The sequence below is a fragment of the Dermacentor silvarum genome, chromosome 11 (assembly GCF_013339745.2).
Source record: "Dermacentor silvarum isolate Dsil-2018 chromosome 11, BIME_Dsil_1.4, whole genome shotgun sequence".
Classification (NCBI taxonomy): Eukaryota; Metazoa; Arthropoda; class Arachnida; order Ixodida; family Ixodidae; genus Dermacentor; species Dermacentor silvarum.
In genome coordinates this window covers 110,426,291-110,444,976 of record NC_051164.1, presented here as the reverse complement: position 1 = coordinate 110,444,976, position 18,686 = coordinate 110,426,291, and the positions used below count along the sequence as shown (strand labels likewise).

The 18,686-nt window shown below is 44.9% G+C and overlaps 1 protein-coding gene across 1 annotated transcript in view; it reads right to left on the bottom strand.

Annotated features, from left to right (window-relative positions):
• Positions 1 to 2,311: 2,311 nt before the first annotated feature.
• The window catches only part of LOC119433784 (nucleoporin NDC1-like), a 51,697-nt gene continuing 35,322 nt past the window's right edge, over positions 2,312 to 18,686 (bottom strand). The window contains exons 11-17 of the mRNA XM_037701034.2: positions 17,971 to 18,105; positions 16,110 to 16,175; positions 12,990 to 13,066; positions 11,399 to 11,513; positions 10,876 to 10,976; positions 6,997 to 7,142; positions 2,312 to 2,536 (exon numbers count right to left, since the gene is read on the bottom strand). Coding sequence (XP_037556962.1) covers positions 2,473 to 2,536; positions 6,997 to 7,142; positions 10,876 to 10,976; positions 11,399 to 11,513; positions 12,990 to 13,066; positions 16,110 to 16,175; positions 17,971 to 18,105 — 704 coding nt within the window. The 3' untranslated portion in view covers positions 2,312 to 2,472. The remainder of the gene's footprint in view (positions 2,537 to 6,996; positions 7,143 to 10,875; positions 10,977 to 11,398; positions 11,514 to 12,989; positions 13,067 to 16,109; positions 16,176 to 17,970; positions 18,106 to 18,686) is intronic.

Below are 18,686 nucleotides of genomic sequence, written 5' to 3'. Positions count from 1 at the left end.
GAACACACAGCACCTTAGGATTAAACCTGTGTAGGATTACTTTGACGTCATCGAGGTTGTGTAGGAGTCCTCTGACGTTCCATTGTATTATTTGTGTATTCATGTTGGAAGTGTTTTTTGGTGCTGTGTGTTTAAAAGAGACTAATTTAACTTACAGAGCCCTTGTCGGGCCCTGTGATGCGGGCTTTTTCTTTTTTGGAGCGATCGCGAGATTCTCGCGGCTCCTTTGGCGCTTGCGGCGCTGTCTGGCAGGTTGTTGTGTCCATCGCCTCTTGCGAGGCGCTGGACACGCGCTCTTGCGAGCGGTTGGTTTGACGGGAAGGCCTCGTTTCGAGGGACGAGGCCCTTGAGGCCACCAGCCCGGAGGTTGATGGCCCCTTCTGCTGGGGTGGCGGAGCAGCGCTAGCTGCAGCCGCCGGGGGGGCGGATGGCGTCACTGCCGGCTCACTGTGTGTGGGCCGGACAGCCGCCGGAAGCCGTTGCGACGCTGCCCCCTGACGCGCCACTTCGGCAAAGGTTTTCTTTGGCAGGTAGGATACCCGCCTGCGTGCCTCCTTGAACGTTAGATTTTCCTTTACTTTAATTGTTACAATTTCTTTTTCTTTTTTCCAGGATGGGCACGACCGCGAGTATGCGGCGTGCTCCCCATCACAGTTCACACAGTGGAGAGAGTTTTCGCATGATTCAGAGAGATGCTCAGTTGCACTGCATTTCGCACAAGTCTGACGGCCTCGGCAGTTTTGCGAACTGTGGCCGAATCTTTGGCATTTGAAGCATCGAAGAGGGTTTGGCACGTATGGCCTGACACGTAATTTTATGTATCCGGCTTCAATGGTCTCGGGTAGAACACTAGAACCAAAAGTAAGAATTATATGTTTTGTCTTTAGCTCCTTACCATCGCGCCTCATCTTGATTCGTTTTACAGTCAAAACATTTTGTTCTTTGAATCCTTCCAAAAGTTCATCTTCGGTGAGCTCCAACAGGTCGTCATCAGAAATAACACCGCGGGTGGTGTTCATGGTGCGGTGCGGGGTCACAGTTACAGGAAAGTCTCCAAACGACACTAGATTCTGTAGTTTATCATGCTGTTTCTTATCACGGAGTTCCAGGAGGAGGTCACCACTGGCCATCCTCGTCGCCTTGTAACCTGGTCCTATAGTCTCTGTCAGAGTCTTTGCAACGATAAAAGGTGAGATCACTCTCACGGTCTTTTCAGTTTTCTCACTGTGTACCACGTGGTAGCGTGGAAAGTTCTCAACTTGTCGGCCAAAAAATTTAAAAACTTCTTCGGTGCGCCCCCTCTTTTGGGGGCGATCAGAAAGCGCGGGAAAAGAACTAGCCATGCAAATATTGATGTTTCGGCAGAAACGCCAGCCACCCACCATGGAGTCCTACTAGGGGACGCTGCAGTGCCTGTAAACATAGGCCCTGCAGACGCCAGCTGTACGTCACCACTATAACCGAATATGAAATAACCTAGGCAGGCTACTCACACAGGGTTAACCCTCGCTGCCAAGAAGATCGGAAGGAATATAGAAGAGAGGAGAAGACAGGAAAGATTGAAAGTGAGAGGGAAAGACGAAGATTGGAGAGGGAGACAGGAAAAGGCAACTACCGATTTCCCCCGGGTGGGTCAGTCCGGGGGTGCCGTCTACGTGAAGCAGAGGCCAAAGAAGTGTGTTGCCTCCGTCGGGGGGCCATAAAGGTCCAAACTCCCGGCATCGGCTCAACCCCCAGGATCCCCTTTTCCCCGGACACGGCTAAGCCACGCACGGTTAAGCGTGGGAGGGTCCGACCCTCGTGTGCTCGGGTCCGTGGTGTCGCAACACACCAAACGCCTGCTGACGCAGACGCCCCTGCGGGGTTCTACCTCTCTTTAAATGCAGAATCCTTGCAAGAGATGACATGTGAATGTGACCTGTCAAGTGACACTTGACTGTGTGTAGAAGGTCAAGCTAGAAAATGTCTGCCAGACAGGGGGTCGACCATGAGCAACATGTATCCTTGCAATGAACTTACAGGCAGTGCACGAGCCACAATGGCCGTCTTTCCAAAGTATATTGAGTGCTTGTGCATGTGTGTGAGGTGCGTGCCTGCCGTAGTAGGGTAATGCATGTGGTTGACCATTTTAAACGAGTGCTTTTGCAATGTGCATTGTTGTCTTCGGGAAGGTAGGATGTTGGGCCAGTAGCATTCTCCAATGCTGCATTGTTGTGTATATGTATTAGACCATCGGCTTCCTACCAGTGTAACTCGTCTCCCAATAAGTAACACACTTTCAATGCTTGACACAATTACAGTAGGCAATGTCTTGTTATGTATAATGAAAGCATTTATTTCCTGACAGAAATGCAAGCAAGAAACATTAGGAGGAATTTATATGTACAAATTATAGAAAAATCTGCCCATGAGAGTGAGTGTTGGCACAGGCAGTTATTGTGGGACAATAGGGTCATTTTGAAATGAATGGAGTCATCTGTTGAATTCTGTGAACTGCTTCAGGCGTCGCCTGCTTTCTGCTGTGAGATCCATTGCACTGAAATGAAAGAAAACATGCATGCAAGCACAACTCAGGGGCTAGCGTTGACAAAATGGACCAGCTACAATTACCATTTGCAGATCCCCACCGTAGGTAAAACACATCAACGTCATAATATCTTTAGAAAATGTCAATACTGCCATACAGAAGCAAGCGAAAGTGTATTTGATAAACTATTATCAGACATCCCTCCTTCATTTGAAGTCTTGGACAGAAGACTAGTTGAGTTTCTAAAAAAGTTTCAATTCCACCAGAATCATGTAGAGTGCCACTTTTCGTTCCACTGCTCATGATGAAATTTGACTGTTGCTTTCACAAGCCCTGGCCTTACAATCTGGCAAACACATGGCTTCAGTGATTCTGATGCAAGCATTGCAAACTAAGAATAATGGCTCATTATCTATTCTGGCAGTACGTGAAAAAGCTAATTTGCCAAAGTTACGTAAAGATATTTTTTGTAGACCGCCCTTGTAGAACTTGCTTCCGGGGATGCCAAAGAAAATTTAATGCCTCCTTCTTGATTTATTTGCGTTTGTCTTCGGGAAGGAGGCAGTTTTCTGTTTTAGAGGCACAAGTGATACATTAAGAAGAATAGTGAATTCTGTAGCATTAGTAAACTGGGTCTTTCGTCCTGTGCAAAGATTTAATTAGACCTTTGGTGCTGTATCTCCTTGCATGCCACTAAAAAACAACCAGAATTTAATCAGTTGCTCTAAAATTAACCGAACAATGCACAAGGTTTTATGACACATGTGGGACTACTACAAATAGCAGTCATGTTAAAGGGACACTAAAGGCAAATATTAAGTCAAGTTAACTTGACAGAATAATACTAAAAAAATTCGGGGTAGCTTTCACTAGTGGCGCAAGGCTAAAGACACAGCGGAGACACAGCGGAGCTGTGTCTTCAGCCAGGACCAGCTGTTCCTCGCTGGTCCTGGATATACGAAGTGATGCGAAGTTATACGAAGTAATATCAAGTGATGGTGGCCCGTGGCATCGGGGAATGCCTCGCGAAGCACTTGCAGCCCAAGCACACGTTTGTCGCAGCTACGCACCGAGCTAAGCGCAGAGAGGTTCGTGTTGAACTACACACGGTCAAAGACACGGCACGGATGTCCGAACTCGAGAAAGAGGAACTCACGCTGGAACCCATCGTTCGCGCCTTCCACGGACTTAGGGGCACGGTATCGTTCGTTCTCGGCTTCTCTCACGTCAGGATCTTCTTGGAGCTGACGCTTTCTCTCCCGTTCCCTAGCATTCTCTCACTGGACGTACTCGGGGTCTCCGGCTCACCGTCGTCGTTTTGCAGCAGCTTCTTTGGCTAACCGTGCTAGGTGTCCAATCGGTATCGACGCTGGCAGTCTCGTTTAGCAGCGCGCCGCGATTCTTGGTAAGCGGCTTCTTCCTCGGCAGTGTGAACCTTCCTTGGTCTCCCCACGTCTACGTCTGGCGTGCCGCCGCCGCTGCGCACCAGCTTTCATACCGAACAAAGGAGTGCATGCACAGTTGGCCGTGATGTCATGTCTGACTCGCGGCGCATGCGCAATAGTCCTAGCTGGTGACGAAGTCCTAGGGGAAGTGAGGTGAAAGCTGTGCTATGGTGGCTAGAAGTGGAGGTGTGCGCTTCGCAGCCTGCAGCGGAGGGTGTAGCACTTGTTCATGCCAAAAGAGATGTGGCGCACGTGGCGCTTTTTAGATCTCTCTCTCTCTCCAGGCAGAAGCACAGCGGATGCCTGTGTAGTCAAAGAAGTAGACAGGGGATGACTGCTTTACCCAGCTTATGAACTGCAGACCTTTATCGCAAAGATGGAAGACTCGTTCACATACTGCTTCAGTTTCAGCAAACTGAAAGCAAATAACATAATGGACCTGATTTCTGCACCGGCAAGAAATCGACTGAATCATGTTGGCTGCAAACAACACTCGACGGATGTAACCAACAGTCCCTTCAAGTTTTATGCGATGACTAGGCTGCATTTTATAGTAAAAGCAGAAAACAAGGCTCGAGAGGGCAAGTGGCAGCGAATGCACTATTTGAAGCTTCGTCGCATTACATGAATACGCCTGGACTTATGCTTTCCTGCGATTGTGATTTAGAACTGCTTGTTGCACAAGATTTGTGATGTACAAAAATAAACATGGCATCTTCCAACTCTTTGCAGTCTGTGTTTGTATATGCGTGAGTCGAGATGTAGAAAATCCACCAGACTCGAAACTTTTACCTGATAGACAGAAAGTGAACGACCGCCAAGTGAAGGAAGTAATAATGTATGACTCAGAAGGTTTGGGTGCGAGCTAGTTGGTACGGATCATTCATATTTGAAACAGCACCTAAAAAACACGGATAAGAGAGAACACAGGACAAGCGCTGTCTTGTGCGCTCGTCCTCACTCAGCGCTTGTCCTGTGTTCTCTCTTGTCCGTGTTTTTTAGGCGCTGTTTTAAATATGAATAATAATGTATCCTTAAATGCTGCATATGCTTTAACACCGTGAAAAGGGGTTACAACCGTTTGTAAATATGGGCATATAATCACTCCTGCACCTATGTTTGAAACAGTTTATAAAGATTAACGCGCGGTCTGATCGCGAAGTAAACTGGCTCTTGGATGCTACCTCCATGATTTGCATGCCACTAGGATAGCTCAATGGCCACGCTACATTCCGTGCTTATATCTCCGTGTAAAGCACCCCATAGCTAGTGCAATACACTGCCGGATTCCACTTATAACCAGCTGTTTGGAAGTTCTGCAGACTGTTTGGAAGTACCGCGGCGCGCCTTTCCGGCTCGGCCACAGGGCGTCCACCGCGGCCGACCGATCTAAAAAGCGACAACAGCGCCGCCGCTGCTGGCACAATCTGTTGCCATACTCCGCAGCGGGCGATGCTCCCACCTCCCCTTCTAGCCACCATAGCTATGCACAGTGTATGGGCGGCGAGCGCAGACACGCCGGGATGACGTCACGGCGCATGCATAGTAGCATGCAGATAGCGTAAGCTCGGCGGAGCTGCGTCTACGTCGGGCGAAGCGAGCGTGCACCTGCACCGGTGGTTAATAGGCAACGTGAGGTGACGTCATCGCTCTGCGGAGTTGTTTCTGTCTACGACAGACAGATTACACTCAGCATAAACAGCTCCGCTGTTAAAGACGTCTAAGCCATCAATATTATTGAGCAGAGGGCTTTAGTAAGCGAAAAATTAAGGCAAATATAGGACACGATTTGAGACTCTACCGGGACATTCTAGTACTAGCCCAATATCGTAGCAACTAAGTATAATTCTGTGACTAGTACTCAGCCACTGATAATAAAAAGATTGTTGCATTGCATTATAAGACGGAAGAAAATGCTACTTTTCCAGTTATTTTCAATTCTTGGAAAAAAGCAGACATGTATGTAACGAATTACATGTAATTAATTGCTTGTGATCAATTGGCACAGCACGAGAAACACTGTCAGCCGCATACATAGGCACGTTCGGCCCGTGAAAGCAAAACTATCTCATGCTGTTTTCACGCAATCTCAGAGGTCATGCCTAGCTGCATCAGCCAGCACGGCACGCTGCAATGATAGAAAGCGAAGAGGAGGCACTGGTTTCTTAGCATGCCACGCGCAAGAATCATCATGGTTACGCGGCGTGGCGCAGCTAGGCGTGGCTTCCAAGATTGCGATCTCTGTTGTGCCTGACGGCCTAGCTTTGCAAGCTACATGCTTCAGCAAGAGAGGTGCGATAAGATATGAAAGGAGAGAAGTGCTGCTTGTGCGCAGCCACGGTGTGTGCGGCTACGTACGGCGGTGAGAAAGACCAGTGTTGCTCAACGGCGTATTCGACGGAGGAATTTTGAACTGCCACACCGAACGAGCGCAGAACCTGACGAAAAGCGATATGCTCAGTGCGCAACGGTCAGTAATTTTGGTTTCTGAGAGGAATTAGTTTGTTATATCCATTAGCAGAACAATTTTACTTTGTTAAAACAAGGTTTTAAACACAAGGATCGCTATGGAGATTTCAAGGGGAATTACATTTACTTCATTATATCCACTACTTTGTTATATCCTGTCTCGTTATAACGAGGCTGAAGTGTATTAGACTGCACTTAATGGATTTTTTTATCTAGCTACTTGGTACACACCACTGGTTGTGTGCCTGTTCTTGGCCAATCCTCCAGAATGAGTATATGCCACAGTGACAAAAGAGGTAATGAATCCTTAAATGTCGCTTGATACGTGCCATATATCTGAGCATACACCTGTTTTCTGTGCATACACCTGTCACCGCCATTTTTCCCTCGAGAAGCATCATATAGATTGGTTCCAACACGTGCATTGAATCTGCATGTTTTTTTTTTGTTTTTTTTAAGCTCAAATCACAGAACCTTATGGTCAAAGATTGTACAAACAAGATCTTCATGTCAGTATTTCAATTCACTGCTATCCATGTGTCCTGAAGTACTGACCCAAGGTGCTGTCGAAAAGTGGTTGCCATTTGGTAGAGACCTGTTGAGACTGCAGCTGCCAAGGCCCTCCCCAAACGCAGCTCATGGCCTGAGCTGCTGTTGGGACGTCGCAGGATGGAGCAACGCTTGCCATGGCGTTCCAGAAGCTGCATGCGCATCGCCATCAAGTCTTTGGCAACACCACACAAACAAAATGGCACTAAGCTGCTCTAATCAACGCAGAATATATGATAAGTTAAGCTAGCTGGTGTATTAGCACCATAGCATTAGCATTAATACACCATTCATTAATGCATTAGCATTAGAAGTGTCAAAATGTAAAAAAGTATGTGTAAAGTTTGGGAAGCCAGTCACGTGGTAGAGGTATATATATATATATATAGTGGTCTGCAGTCTACTGGTCTGCTTCAGACGACCGTCAGTTGCACTTCACTCTTCGAAGAGGCAGGACGTGCATTGAGGGAGCTTCTGAACACTTTGCAATATGGTGAACGCGGTTTAAATCATGGATCCGGGACCTCAAAGAGGTGTGACATAATGCCTAACGCATTTCTCTCACATTTATCACTAAATCAACCCAACATCTTTTTTTTTTCTGTTACCAGGAACAGTGCAAAATACACACTTCGATTTTGCTACCCTACCTATCGAAACTGTATCCAGATATAAAGAACATTTTTTAACCCCACAAATCCAAATGTATCATTTTTGATACGCTGATTTTGGCACCTAAAACTGATTTAAGCACTGGAAACCCTATGCAGGGCCCATACACATGTTTTTGATATACCGGAGGGAGTTCTTAGTTGTAGATAGTTCTGCAAATCAATTACTAAGTAATTAATTACCGTACTAATTAATGTGTACACAATTATTGTTTAATTGTTTTCTTTGTAACAATATACCCTTCTATAGCCGTAAATACATGTGAATAAGCTGCTTTAATTTTCTTTGATGTGGAATGGCATTCGGGTTTTGTGGGGTTAAGAACACTTCAAATATAGTGACGGTAAAAATACAACATACAAAAGAATGATTAAAAAAATATATATATATATATATAGAGAGAGAGAGAGAGAGACAGATCTTCTGAAGCATGAGAGTACTACTAGTCTAACAGCAACGAAGATATGACCTTTTAGGTGGGCGAGCATCATGCATGGATTTTGGATGCGACTAATTGCCTTTGTTACTGACGATCTTCACACATCTCAAGTCGGCGTAAACGTGGCACTGAGCGCCATGCCACGAAGATGCAAAGAGTTAGCGGTTACTACAACATTATCTAGACATCAAAGTTCGTAGACACTTTGTTTACATCTTTGCTGATAACAACTGACTGCAATGACACTAAACCTTTCGAACTTCATATTTTTTTCAGCTGAAGCGACACGCACAATGTGACAGCTCTTGGTGCGCTTGGCCTCGCATGGCTGATGCGTAGCCATAACACCACAAAAGTGAAACCTTTTCGAAAAGGTGACAAGTATGCCACAGAAGTTTCCGCTTCTAGTCAGCTAGAGCACTCACTTCATTCTCATACCCAGAATTACACTGTACCAGAATCCACCCAAGTCTCACTGATTGTAAACTAATCCCAAGCTCTCGAATAAAAATAGTGGCTGTGCTCATGGTTTCGAAATGACAGGTGATCTGAGTCGGGCAATGTTTTGAAACAACTATGACGCTGAATTTTGTTATTAAGATTGATGTAATGCACGAATTGGGCGGATTTCTTAAACAAAATTTTGCAGCTATTGTAAAACAGAAACATAGATGGAGTTTAAAAAAAAAAGTTTAGTGGAAGAGTGCCCCCTTGTCTCGTCTCATAGCAGTCTTGGCATAATTTCAATTGTTGTCTCGCCATTATTTGGCAGAAAGAAAGTGTCGTTATTTTTGGTATTGCTGCCGTTGTGAACACGTGAACGTTGCAAACTTTGTGCAGACATGCTTTACTACTGCCTCGGGGTGCAAAATCAGCAGACCTCAACTTGACTTTGGTGTTACGTTTGAAAACGATGCTGTAGAATACGCAGAAGCGAGTAGGAACATGGCAGCAATTCACTGTTTTAGGGTTTCCACTAACAAAAAGTGAAACGATGCAACTGTCGACTTTCACTGAAAACTTCATTCCCAGCCGATATGCCTTGTTTTCGTCAGGTCTGCCCTGACGAAGACAAGTCCCCTTGTCGAAATGGTGGGTTCAGCGACATTCCTTGTTCAACTACTGCTCATTACTAAGATGCCACGGAGAATGTCTCTGCAGGCATCGTGAACAAGGTTTCCCAGTAACTTAGAAGGGTGACAGTTTTGGCTAGTTTGCTCCCAGTAACAGATTTTATTCATTGCAAAGGCAGTTCAATTTGCTGCACACAGCAGGAATCAGCTTGACTTATTGCCGGAGGGTTGGTATTGCTTTGTAGTAAGACTGTGGCAGAAGGGCTGTGTCACTAATTCTTGCATGTCTTGACAGGCTGGTCATATAACCAACTTCTGATATAGCGACCAATTTCATCGGAGCTATTGAGTTCATTATAAACAGGTTCAATTGCAGTACCATAGTCTTCAGTTAATTCAACTCCAGATAATAAGATTTTTCGGTCAATTCGATCCTGACCAACGGTCCTGGCCGGTGTCCACGCATTTCTATGGGCCAAAACTTTTGTTATTTTGATCCTAAAATTGGCCTTCACCAGATAATTGAAACTTTACCAGTCAGCATGCATGCGCTTGACCCCTAATGGTGACCAGACTAGCGACCTCTTTACTGGCGGCGTCTGTCTCGGCAGAGCTTAGGGGACAGTGAATGCATTGAACAAATGTTATCTCCCATCGCAAATGCCTACTTTTGGCCTGTCCTAGGAAGATTTTCAAGTAGTAACAGTAGCTCACAATGTCTGATTATGATAATTATTCGACTCTAACGTGCACCTTTCTTTATTCCTGGTAAATTGAGCCGAAAACCATTCATATGCTTTGCCGCATAAAATGACCGTATTGCGGCAAAGCTGACTTCAGGAAACCGATAATTTTCTCGTTAACACACTTGACTACACATAACAAAGAAAGAGATAAGTCAATGTAACATTGTCGCATACTTCTATGTCACAAAATATGCTATATTTATTACTTGGAAGCTGTCGCAGGTCTGAACCTATTTGTAACTAAACGAGGGGAGTGACTGGGTTCAGCGATCAGCAGCCAATTCGCACTTGCGACCAGGACATAGTACTTCCCATGCTGGAAACACAACGATGCACAAATAATGTGTAATCACATGTAGCCTTACACCACTGAGTTGCAGTTGTAATATATGAAGTATTTATTCAACAGAAAGTGTCGTAAGTGAGTTTCGAACCTACTGCCCCACGCTCAGAGGCCGAGTGTCTTACCCACTGGGCTAAGCCAATGCATCCTAGATAGCAGGCCTCTGCACTCTGCTTTATGACGTCATGCTACTTGAACCGAAATTTCAGTGACAAAAGCAGTGACGTAAAAAAAATCAGCGCGGCTTAATCAGGAGCGTCCCCATTAGATTCTATGGCCGTCAGGCAAGGTAGCATGACGTCACGAATCGAAGTGCACCAGCCTTGTGCACTGCTATCTAGGAGGCCCTGGCCAAGCATTTCAACACACTTGTTTGCCCGCGAAGAGTTCAAAACTCGAAGGACCGCTCAGCGGCGTTCAACTGGGTATTAATGCTTTCGCATTCACAACTCATAAGAAGTGCTTAGGTGTCCTCGTACTTTTTTTTCTTACTGTCTTCAAAGGGTGTTGCAGAACCCTTTCAATTATGAGATGGTAACTGCATTCTAGGCACCATACTTAATTGCCTGGCCCAGTGAAAGAATCTCTTCTGGAACACAAAAAGCAGCTTGCCTGATCAAGCTCCAGTAGGGCATTGAAGATGCTGGGTAGGCTGAACTGCACCACACCATACTGGTCTTCAGTCTTGGACGCACACGCCAGCAAGCAAAGACCTGCACAGGTCACACACCATAATCACGTCTAATGCTACAGGTGGTCAAACTGCAGACCGGTATGCTTCGACTTCGTGTTACCCAAATAAGGGTGCCAGTATACCCTCAATGTTATTACTTAAAGAATTATTTAGTAAAATGAGTCGTTGGTAATCTTTTTCTTGGTCACCACCCTGATTTTGATATCAACCATTGCTACCAATGTTTATTAGCAAAAATTATTTTGGTTCGAACCTTATATTTTTATTAATTGTAGACAGCCATCCGTTAACCATCCCCACATGAGCACAGAGAGACCAAAAAATGCCAAGCAGCACTGCAGCCAGGCAGATGCAAGCAGTATATTGGCGGTCAGGATATGACTAGACAGTGCTCGTTCTGTTGCTGCACTGTACACAGAATGCTTGGATAAAAGCACAAACCTTCAATGGCCCAGATGAGAGGCTGGCAATCAGTAAACAGCTGCCTGCTCTTGACATCGGGCAGCTCCGAGATAAAGTAGGTCGCCAGAGGCTTGCTTTTCAGTGCAGCCAGCATCTGCACCCCATTCAACAAGCAATCAACAAAACACTGAACATGCAGTATAGGGCACACAGAAGCGGCAAACCAATTAACTAGCCGCACAAGGACAGTCGAGGTTGTTTCGCATTCGTAAATAAATAACTCTGCACCAGAAACAAATAGTATTGCAGTTTGTAAACAGCATCTGTTAGAGCATCTAAGGTGGACAAATTTGATTTATAAGTTTACAGCTTAGGAAATTGTTACAATGTTTACAAGGGTTTTGCAAAGTCCTCCTCACAATTTAGTGATGTATTTTGGAGCATTGCATAATGCATCAATTTTGTGCACTTCATATGTGTCATTACACAGTTGTAATACAGTCGAATCTTGTTATAACGAATTCGAATTTGACACGAAAATAGCTTCATTATATAATATTCCTAAGCATTTACCCTGTTATTGGTACCACACATACACAAAAGAAGCAAAGGAAAACACGGGAAATGTGGCAGATGTAAATTCAAGACGATGAGCAACACGAGAACAAGGTAAGAGCAGGAGCCACCGTTTCGACAAGTGGACTTGTCGAAACAGTGGCTCCTGCTCTTTCTGAACAGTTTTCTGAACATTTTGTGGCAGCACCTTGAAGTCCCCTGCAAAATGCGAAGAGCATTGCCACTTTATGCAGGCATAGGCTGACTTCGGAAACTTCGTCTCTTCCCACTAGCTTCGGATAACTCCTTCGGTCACTTCACACTGTTATGCTGCAGCATTGTAGTAGTTTCAGCAGACTAAATAGCTCTCTGCCTGCTGGCTCCGTGGAGCTGCCATTGTGCAGCTTGGCAATGAATATGCAGGACAATAGTGAGCATGGTATGTAATATGTAGGCCTCAACAAATGCTTCAGCACAGCGGGCACGAGCGTTTGTGGTTTCGGGTTTCCATTTCCATCGCAGGGCCCAATGACAACGGTGATAGGTGCTGGCTGCTTTGCACATTTCAAAGCTGAAAGTGTGACTAAGTGCACAAAATAATGTCGAAAGGTCTGTTACCCCAATACAGTGGAATCTTGTTGATACGATACTGCATAATATGTTTTTCGGGATAATATGTTTCTTTTTCTTTTCCCGATAATACAATTTGGTTCGATAATACATTGGATAATACGCTTTTCGGATGATATTGTCACGAGTCAACGCGAACAAGAGACAACACGTTGAACAAGACGGCGGAACAGCTTAAGAATCACCAGCACAAAGACATCTTCGTCTTCAAATTACCCTGTCCTACTACTCAGAGTCGGTTAATGCACATACTGTCATCGTCGTTTAAACGTCTAGATAGAGTACGCGTCAATATGCTTTATTTTCCAGTTCCCGTGAAGATCGTATCAACAAGATTCCATTGTAGAATACGAGATGTAGATTATGCGTGTCAAATTCTGGAAAACCCGTATTATATGCAACTTTCCACAATAATTGGCTATTTTATCTGGTTGGAATGACTTACCCGATTAGCCAGTGACAATTTTGGCTGGGCAGGGGGTGGTGGCCGCTGAGCAGGGCTCATCATCTGCCAAGGGTTTGCTAGAAAAAGGAAAGACTCACAGCCTCAGTATACAGGTGAGGTGACCAGCCGTAGGTGAAATATTGTTCCATAATTTACTTGTCAAATATTAAGAGGTTTAAGAAATAGAACATTCACATAAACATTGTCAAGTGCCAGTGAATTTTTGTAGAAAAACACGAGGAAGCTGACAGCTTCCAGTAAAAGCAACTTCTTGTAGCAGTTACTGTATTTCCTGCAGTTGAAAGTATGCACTCCAAGCTTGTGGATGAGACTGTTGCACATATTATCACTATTACTATTATTATTTTTTGCATTGGTGAGGTATTTAGACTTGTGGGCCTTCCACCATTTCCACCAGTCCAAGCTGGGGCTTGAAGGGATCGCCTAACAGCTGACTGACATGGGGCTGGGCATTGAGCAGCATACGAAGTGCCACTGGTTCAGGCTGGCTAGTGGCCCTCCAGCTTTCATCAACTGGAGTTGTTCAGCATGTCTCTAATATTGGTGATTCGTGCACTAGCACCGTTCGTGAAGCACACTGGTTTGAGAAACCGCTTATATTGCTCCTGTGCATCCTCCCACATGCACTCAGTGCTCACTCTCTTCCTCTTTCTATTCTTCCCTTTCCTTTAGTGAACCCCAGTATAGGGTAGCAAGCCTTTAACAGTCTGGTTGACCTCCCTGCCTTCCCTCTTCTTGCTTCCTCTCTCTAATATCGGTATGCATAGCCCCCTTGGCACCTGGCTACTCATATTGAAGGCCTTGGTAGCTTAGATTGAGAAATGATGCCCTCTGACTAGCAGATACCAAGCTGTGCTAGGCGTCCTGGTTCAGAGAAAATTGATGAGATATATCTCTACACAAACCATTTCAACCAAACGAATCGCTCACTCGAGCTGTAGATTCATTGCAGGCACCTTCATCACAGGTAGAACAATGGAGATGTGGGACGTCACATAGCTGCAGATATTGGTAGTGGCAAGTTCAAAAATGCTGGTGGTGATTTGAAGGCAGCAATAAATGTATCCACGTAGAATTCGTTTTTTTTTTTTTTTTTTCAAGTATTTCGCATTCCCTTTTTTCTCCTGGCCCATGCACCAAGTAGCCAGATAATGCCGCATGGGAGCATTGTAGTAAGCGGTTTACTCCCCCATAGAACACATACAAACGTTGACAATGCATCGGCTGCTCAGTGTTATATCTGATATACTGTAGAACCTCGTTCACATGTTCTGAAGAAAAAGAGAGAAAAAAAAGCAAGAAAAACGTACTAACCGAGAAAACATACAATCGGAAGTCACAAAATAAATTGCCGGACTCAACTGTAGTTGACATCTAGGTAATACGAAGTGTTGCACGAATCGTTGCAGCACGAGACGCCGACGCGAGCCAAGCTGGTGGGGCACATGCAGCCCGTGACGCACATTGTCATTTTTACGGCTTCGGCAAGCTTACGTTTGCATTTCTTAAATTTGGCCTGGGTCAGCAGCTTCCTCAAGCGGGGAATTTTGGCAGGAAGTTTTGACAGGCCCACTCAGCGCGAATCGTTGCGGCACGAGAGACAGACGCACGTTGAGCTGGTAGGGCCCAAGCGACCCAAGATGGCCGTTGGTTTCCTATTGTAAGTGTTTGCAGACCGCAACGGGAAATTGCATAAACGAAATCAAGCTAGTAGACAACACCGGAATACAATGCCTACAGTGCTGCCAGAACAATACACGACGCTCCATTTTCGCCATGAGCAGCAGGAAACAGCGGCGCGTTCGGGTTGTCTTATAAAATGAGTGCAGTACATTTGTAACGGCACTACAGCCCACATGCTGTGAAACAGATAAGTGAAGATGCTTATCCTAATAGGGCTGGTGGGTGTGCGACGACCCAGGAGGAGATTTGCCAGTACCGGAATAAGAAATTTTGTGCACACAAGCGTTTTCATGTGAGACGGGCGGGCAAGTATTGCGGGAAAGCTGCTGCGGCAGGCGGCTACTGTTCTCGATCAAGTGCGCCTTGCACCTTTTCTCGGATCTAGCAGCTGGAAAACCTATCATAAGATCGCAGTTTGGCAATCAGTACTGAACGATCGTGCCAAAAGATTGTGTATTCCGAGAACATATGAACCGGTAAAAAATGAGTGTAACTGTATTGAGTCATTTTTTGGGTTCTCAATCACGAACGTTGATGGTGGAAAATCATACATAATGGGATCGTATCAATGAGCTTCTACTGTACTTATTCTTAAAATCGGTATAGTTAGAAGTGGGTTCAACTGCAGTAAATTGGCCAAAGTGGTTGCTGCATCAATGATTGGTTGCAAGAGCATGACAATAACGTAAGACAAGGGTTAAAGGGTCATTTCTCATTTGGCTGAGCATTGCAAGGGGTGCGGCTGTTAACCCAGGCTTGTGTGCTGCTCACAAGAGACAATCAGAAGGCACTGAAATAGAGCACTGTAACAAGCCATTTGTCAGCACACCTTTAGTTTATTAACAAAAGAACTAGAATTTTTCAATGCCACAGGTAGTCATTTTGTTTGTTAGCTTGCTTGCTGGTTCTACTTGTACGATTAGTACATGAGATTTTTTTATCTCGTTTATCATGCTTTTATTCTTTTGTAGCTATGTATATTGTTGTCTGGGACAAATAAAGTAGCAGTTGGAAGTCAGCACTTGTCCTGTAATTTCCTTTGTTCTTCTCTTTTGCTTGTGCTATTAAGCTAGGCACTTATTTTCCTACTAATGGTATTTCTTCAAAACCTCCTGCGTTTTAATCACCTTGTCCATTTGATAATTCAACATTTGAATAAATATCCAAATCCTGAATTATCACATTCCCTTTAGTGCCTCAAAAATTAAACAAATAAGCTTGTACTGTGTTGTTGAATCTTCAAGCAAAAGACAAAATGGATCATGTTTCGGCACAACCAGCCCTAAAGATGCCTACCTTCCCATTTTTTACATTAGACAAAAGAAACATGAAGGATACAGTACAAATAATTTATTCACTGTTTTTGGAACAACAAATAAAGACAAACAGCAGAAGTAGGTGAAGAGACTGACTCACGTGGTGGTGTCGTCGCCATCAGTGGCCGCATTCGTATGAAGGAAAGATTCTCAGGTGTTTTGGAAACTGCAACAACACAGTCGGCCAAAGATCACAAAATATCAACACAAGATCCCTAGTGCAGCACTTAACAAGCCGAAAATTCCCTACCACTCCGATTAATCAAGACAGTGAGTGCTCAATGTATAGACCATATCTAGAATCACAACAACAACAAACGACAATAAGAATGCCACCGCCACCACCAACAGAAAAGATGTGATAACGAAAGACAGGTAGTGATGCCACCTTGAAGTTTTCACACCAGCTCGCCATGACGTCGTGAATTTTGATGGCATCCGCTCAAGCTTAGCTCACTTTTAATAGGTAAAACAATGTATTCAAAAAGTGAAAGACTGAACTTAGCAAGCTTCCAGAACATTCCCTCAAGAACAACCCAAATACAAAAAAAGAGATACTTTAAGTCTATGAAGCCACACTGACATGCCGGCGCTGGTGTTTAGGCACAAAATTTAAGGAAGATAAATTTGACCTTCATTTTCTTTTCGAGTAATCAGCATCCTATAGTGCAAGTAACAAAAATACAGTTTCGAATGAATACTTTATCAGCCTAAACTGATTTAGTGCTTCTCTTTAAGGTCCCCTTTAAAGAAGCTGAATGCAAGTCACACACAGCCAAGACACAGCACATGATATACAGTTAAACCTGCTTATAACGAACCTCCATATAACGAATTCCTGGATATAACGAAGTTTTTCTATTCCCCGCCGTTACTCCATAGGAGCACATGTATTTGAGACCCCTATGTAACGAAGTCGCAGCGGGAGACCCCCTCGAAATGACGAATTTTCCCCGCCGACAACCTAGAGATTTCGCCCTAAATCTTGTCATTTTTGTGCGAGCAGCAACCGGAAGCACATTCTTCGCCGCAACGGAATGCGAAGTAGCGGCGTCGCGCTTTATGTGCTCTAATTCACGGCGACTGCAAGGCGAGAGCACGTGTGCGTGCGTGCGAGCGTGCGCGAGGCGGGCCTGCATCTCTCGACCCGGCGATCTTGCCGCCGCGGGCGTGACTTTTCCCCCTCCCTTCATTCAAACCTGATCCCGCCGCTTGCTGATCCCGCTGCGTACGAACGGTCAGTGCTGCCGTCCATCATGAGCAAACAACAAACCAAAATCACGCAGTTTCTTTACCGCAAAATAGATGTTTTGGTTGAGCTCTGCCGTCTGTTACCCTTTTGCTTACTTACCGTATTTACTTGAATCTAACGCGCACTTTTTTCCCGATAAAATGGGTCCAAAAATGCCTGCGCGTTAGAATCGAATACGACCCTAAATTTGCGCTACCATATCACCACCGGCATTTCAATATGGCCGCCTCCTACGGACTTCGAGCCTAGCTCCCGTAGCTTCGACCATGTGCTGTAGTACGTGTGCTTAGGCATTAGTCTACCAATTTAGTTAAACAGCAAATGTTTACAAGTTTATACGGCTGATAAAACTACTATCCTTACTTTGTATAGCTGTCTGATAATTTGCTGTCGCAATCGATGCTTCGCCTTTTGGGTGAAACTGGGACTATTTTGTTCATCGCAACTTTAGTGTATTGGGAGTAAATCTTGAGCGATAGTTGTATTTCTGTATGAAAGCATGAGGTGCGCAGTACTGTAAAGGATTTTTTTTCCCTCGCTTTTGGTCCCAGAAAATGGGTACGCATTACAATCGAGGGCGCGTTAGAATCGAGTAAATACGGTAAGCGTTTCTTTTTCGAATTTTCGTGCCTAACCTGCATATAACGAAATCCTCTTCATAATAAAATTTTTCTAGAATATCCAGGTTTAACTGTAGTAGTATACTCACCCTGAGAAGTCTTAGGTGGGGGCTGACTTGTTCGTGTCGATGGTGGGACATCCACTTGCCCCAGGGCCTGGCTGAATTGGCGCACAGGAACCAAGCACGCTTCACAAAGTGCACCCCAGTGCAGTGGGTGGAAGCCTGTAGAAAATGTCCACCAGGGTGCACATGCTTCTACACAGCCTCACGTGGTGACAGATTGATTTATTGTTTTGCTTTAGTGTCCCTTTAAACCGCAAGCTGCAAGGTGCCAGAAGACGAATCTCACCAGTGCTTAGTTGACGACTATCAAAACATCCGAAGAGACTGATAAGCCACGTGATACACCTCTATGCACTGCGCCAATACCACACTGTTCAAAGGTGAAACTGTCTTTGAACACAGACACAAACGTCGCACCACACATAATGTTGCACAGTGAAAAACAGCTTTTCATGTGAAACGTAAATGGAATGTTGCAGTCGAACACTTTTCGAGCAGTCTAGGAGCGACGACAGAGGCGCAAATTGCAGAAAACCTTGCCTGTGCATTGCACACATGTTGCAGCATGCAGCTATTTCTGAAAGACAGCGTGGTTGGAAATCATGATGACACAAACTGTGAGCTGCCGGGAAAGGAATCATGTATTAATGCCAATGGTTGAGCTAACGAGCTTCCAGCCAAACAGTTATCAACTGCGATTACAACCGAAGAAGGAGACCCATACGTGACTGGAGACGTAT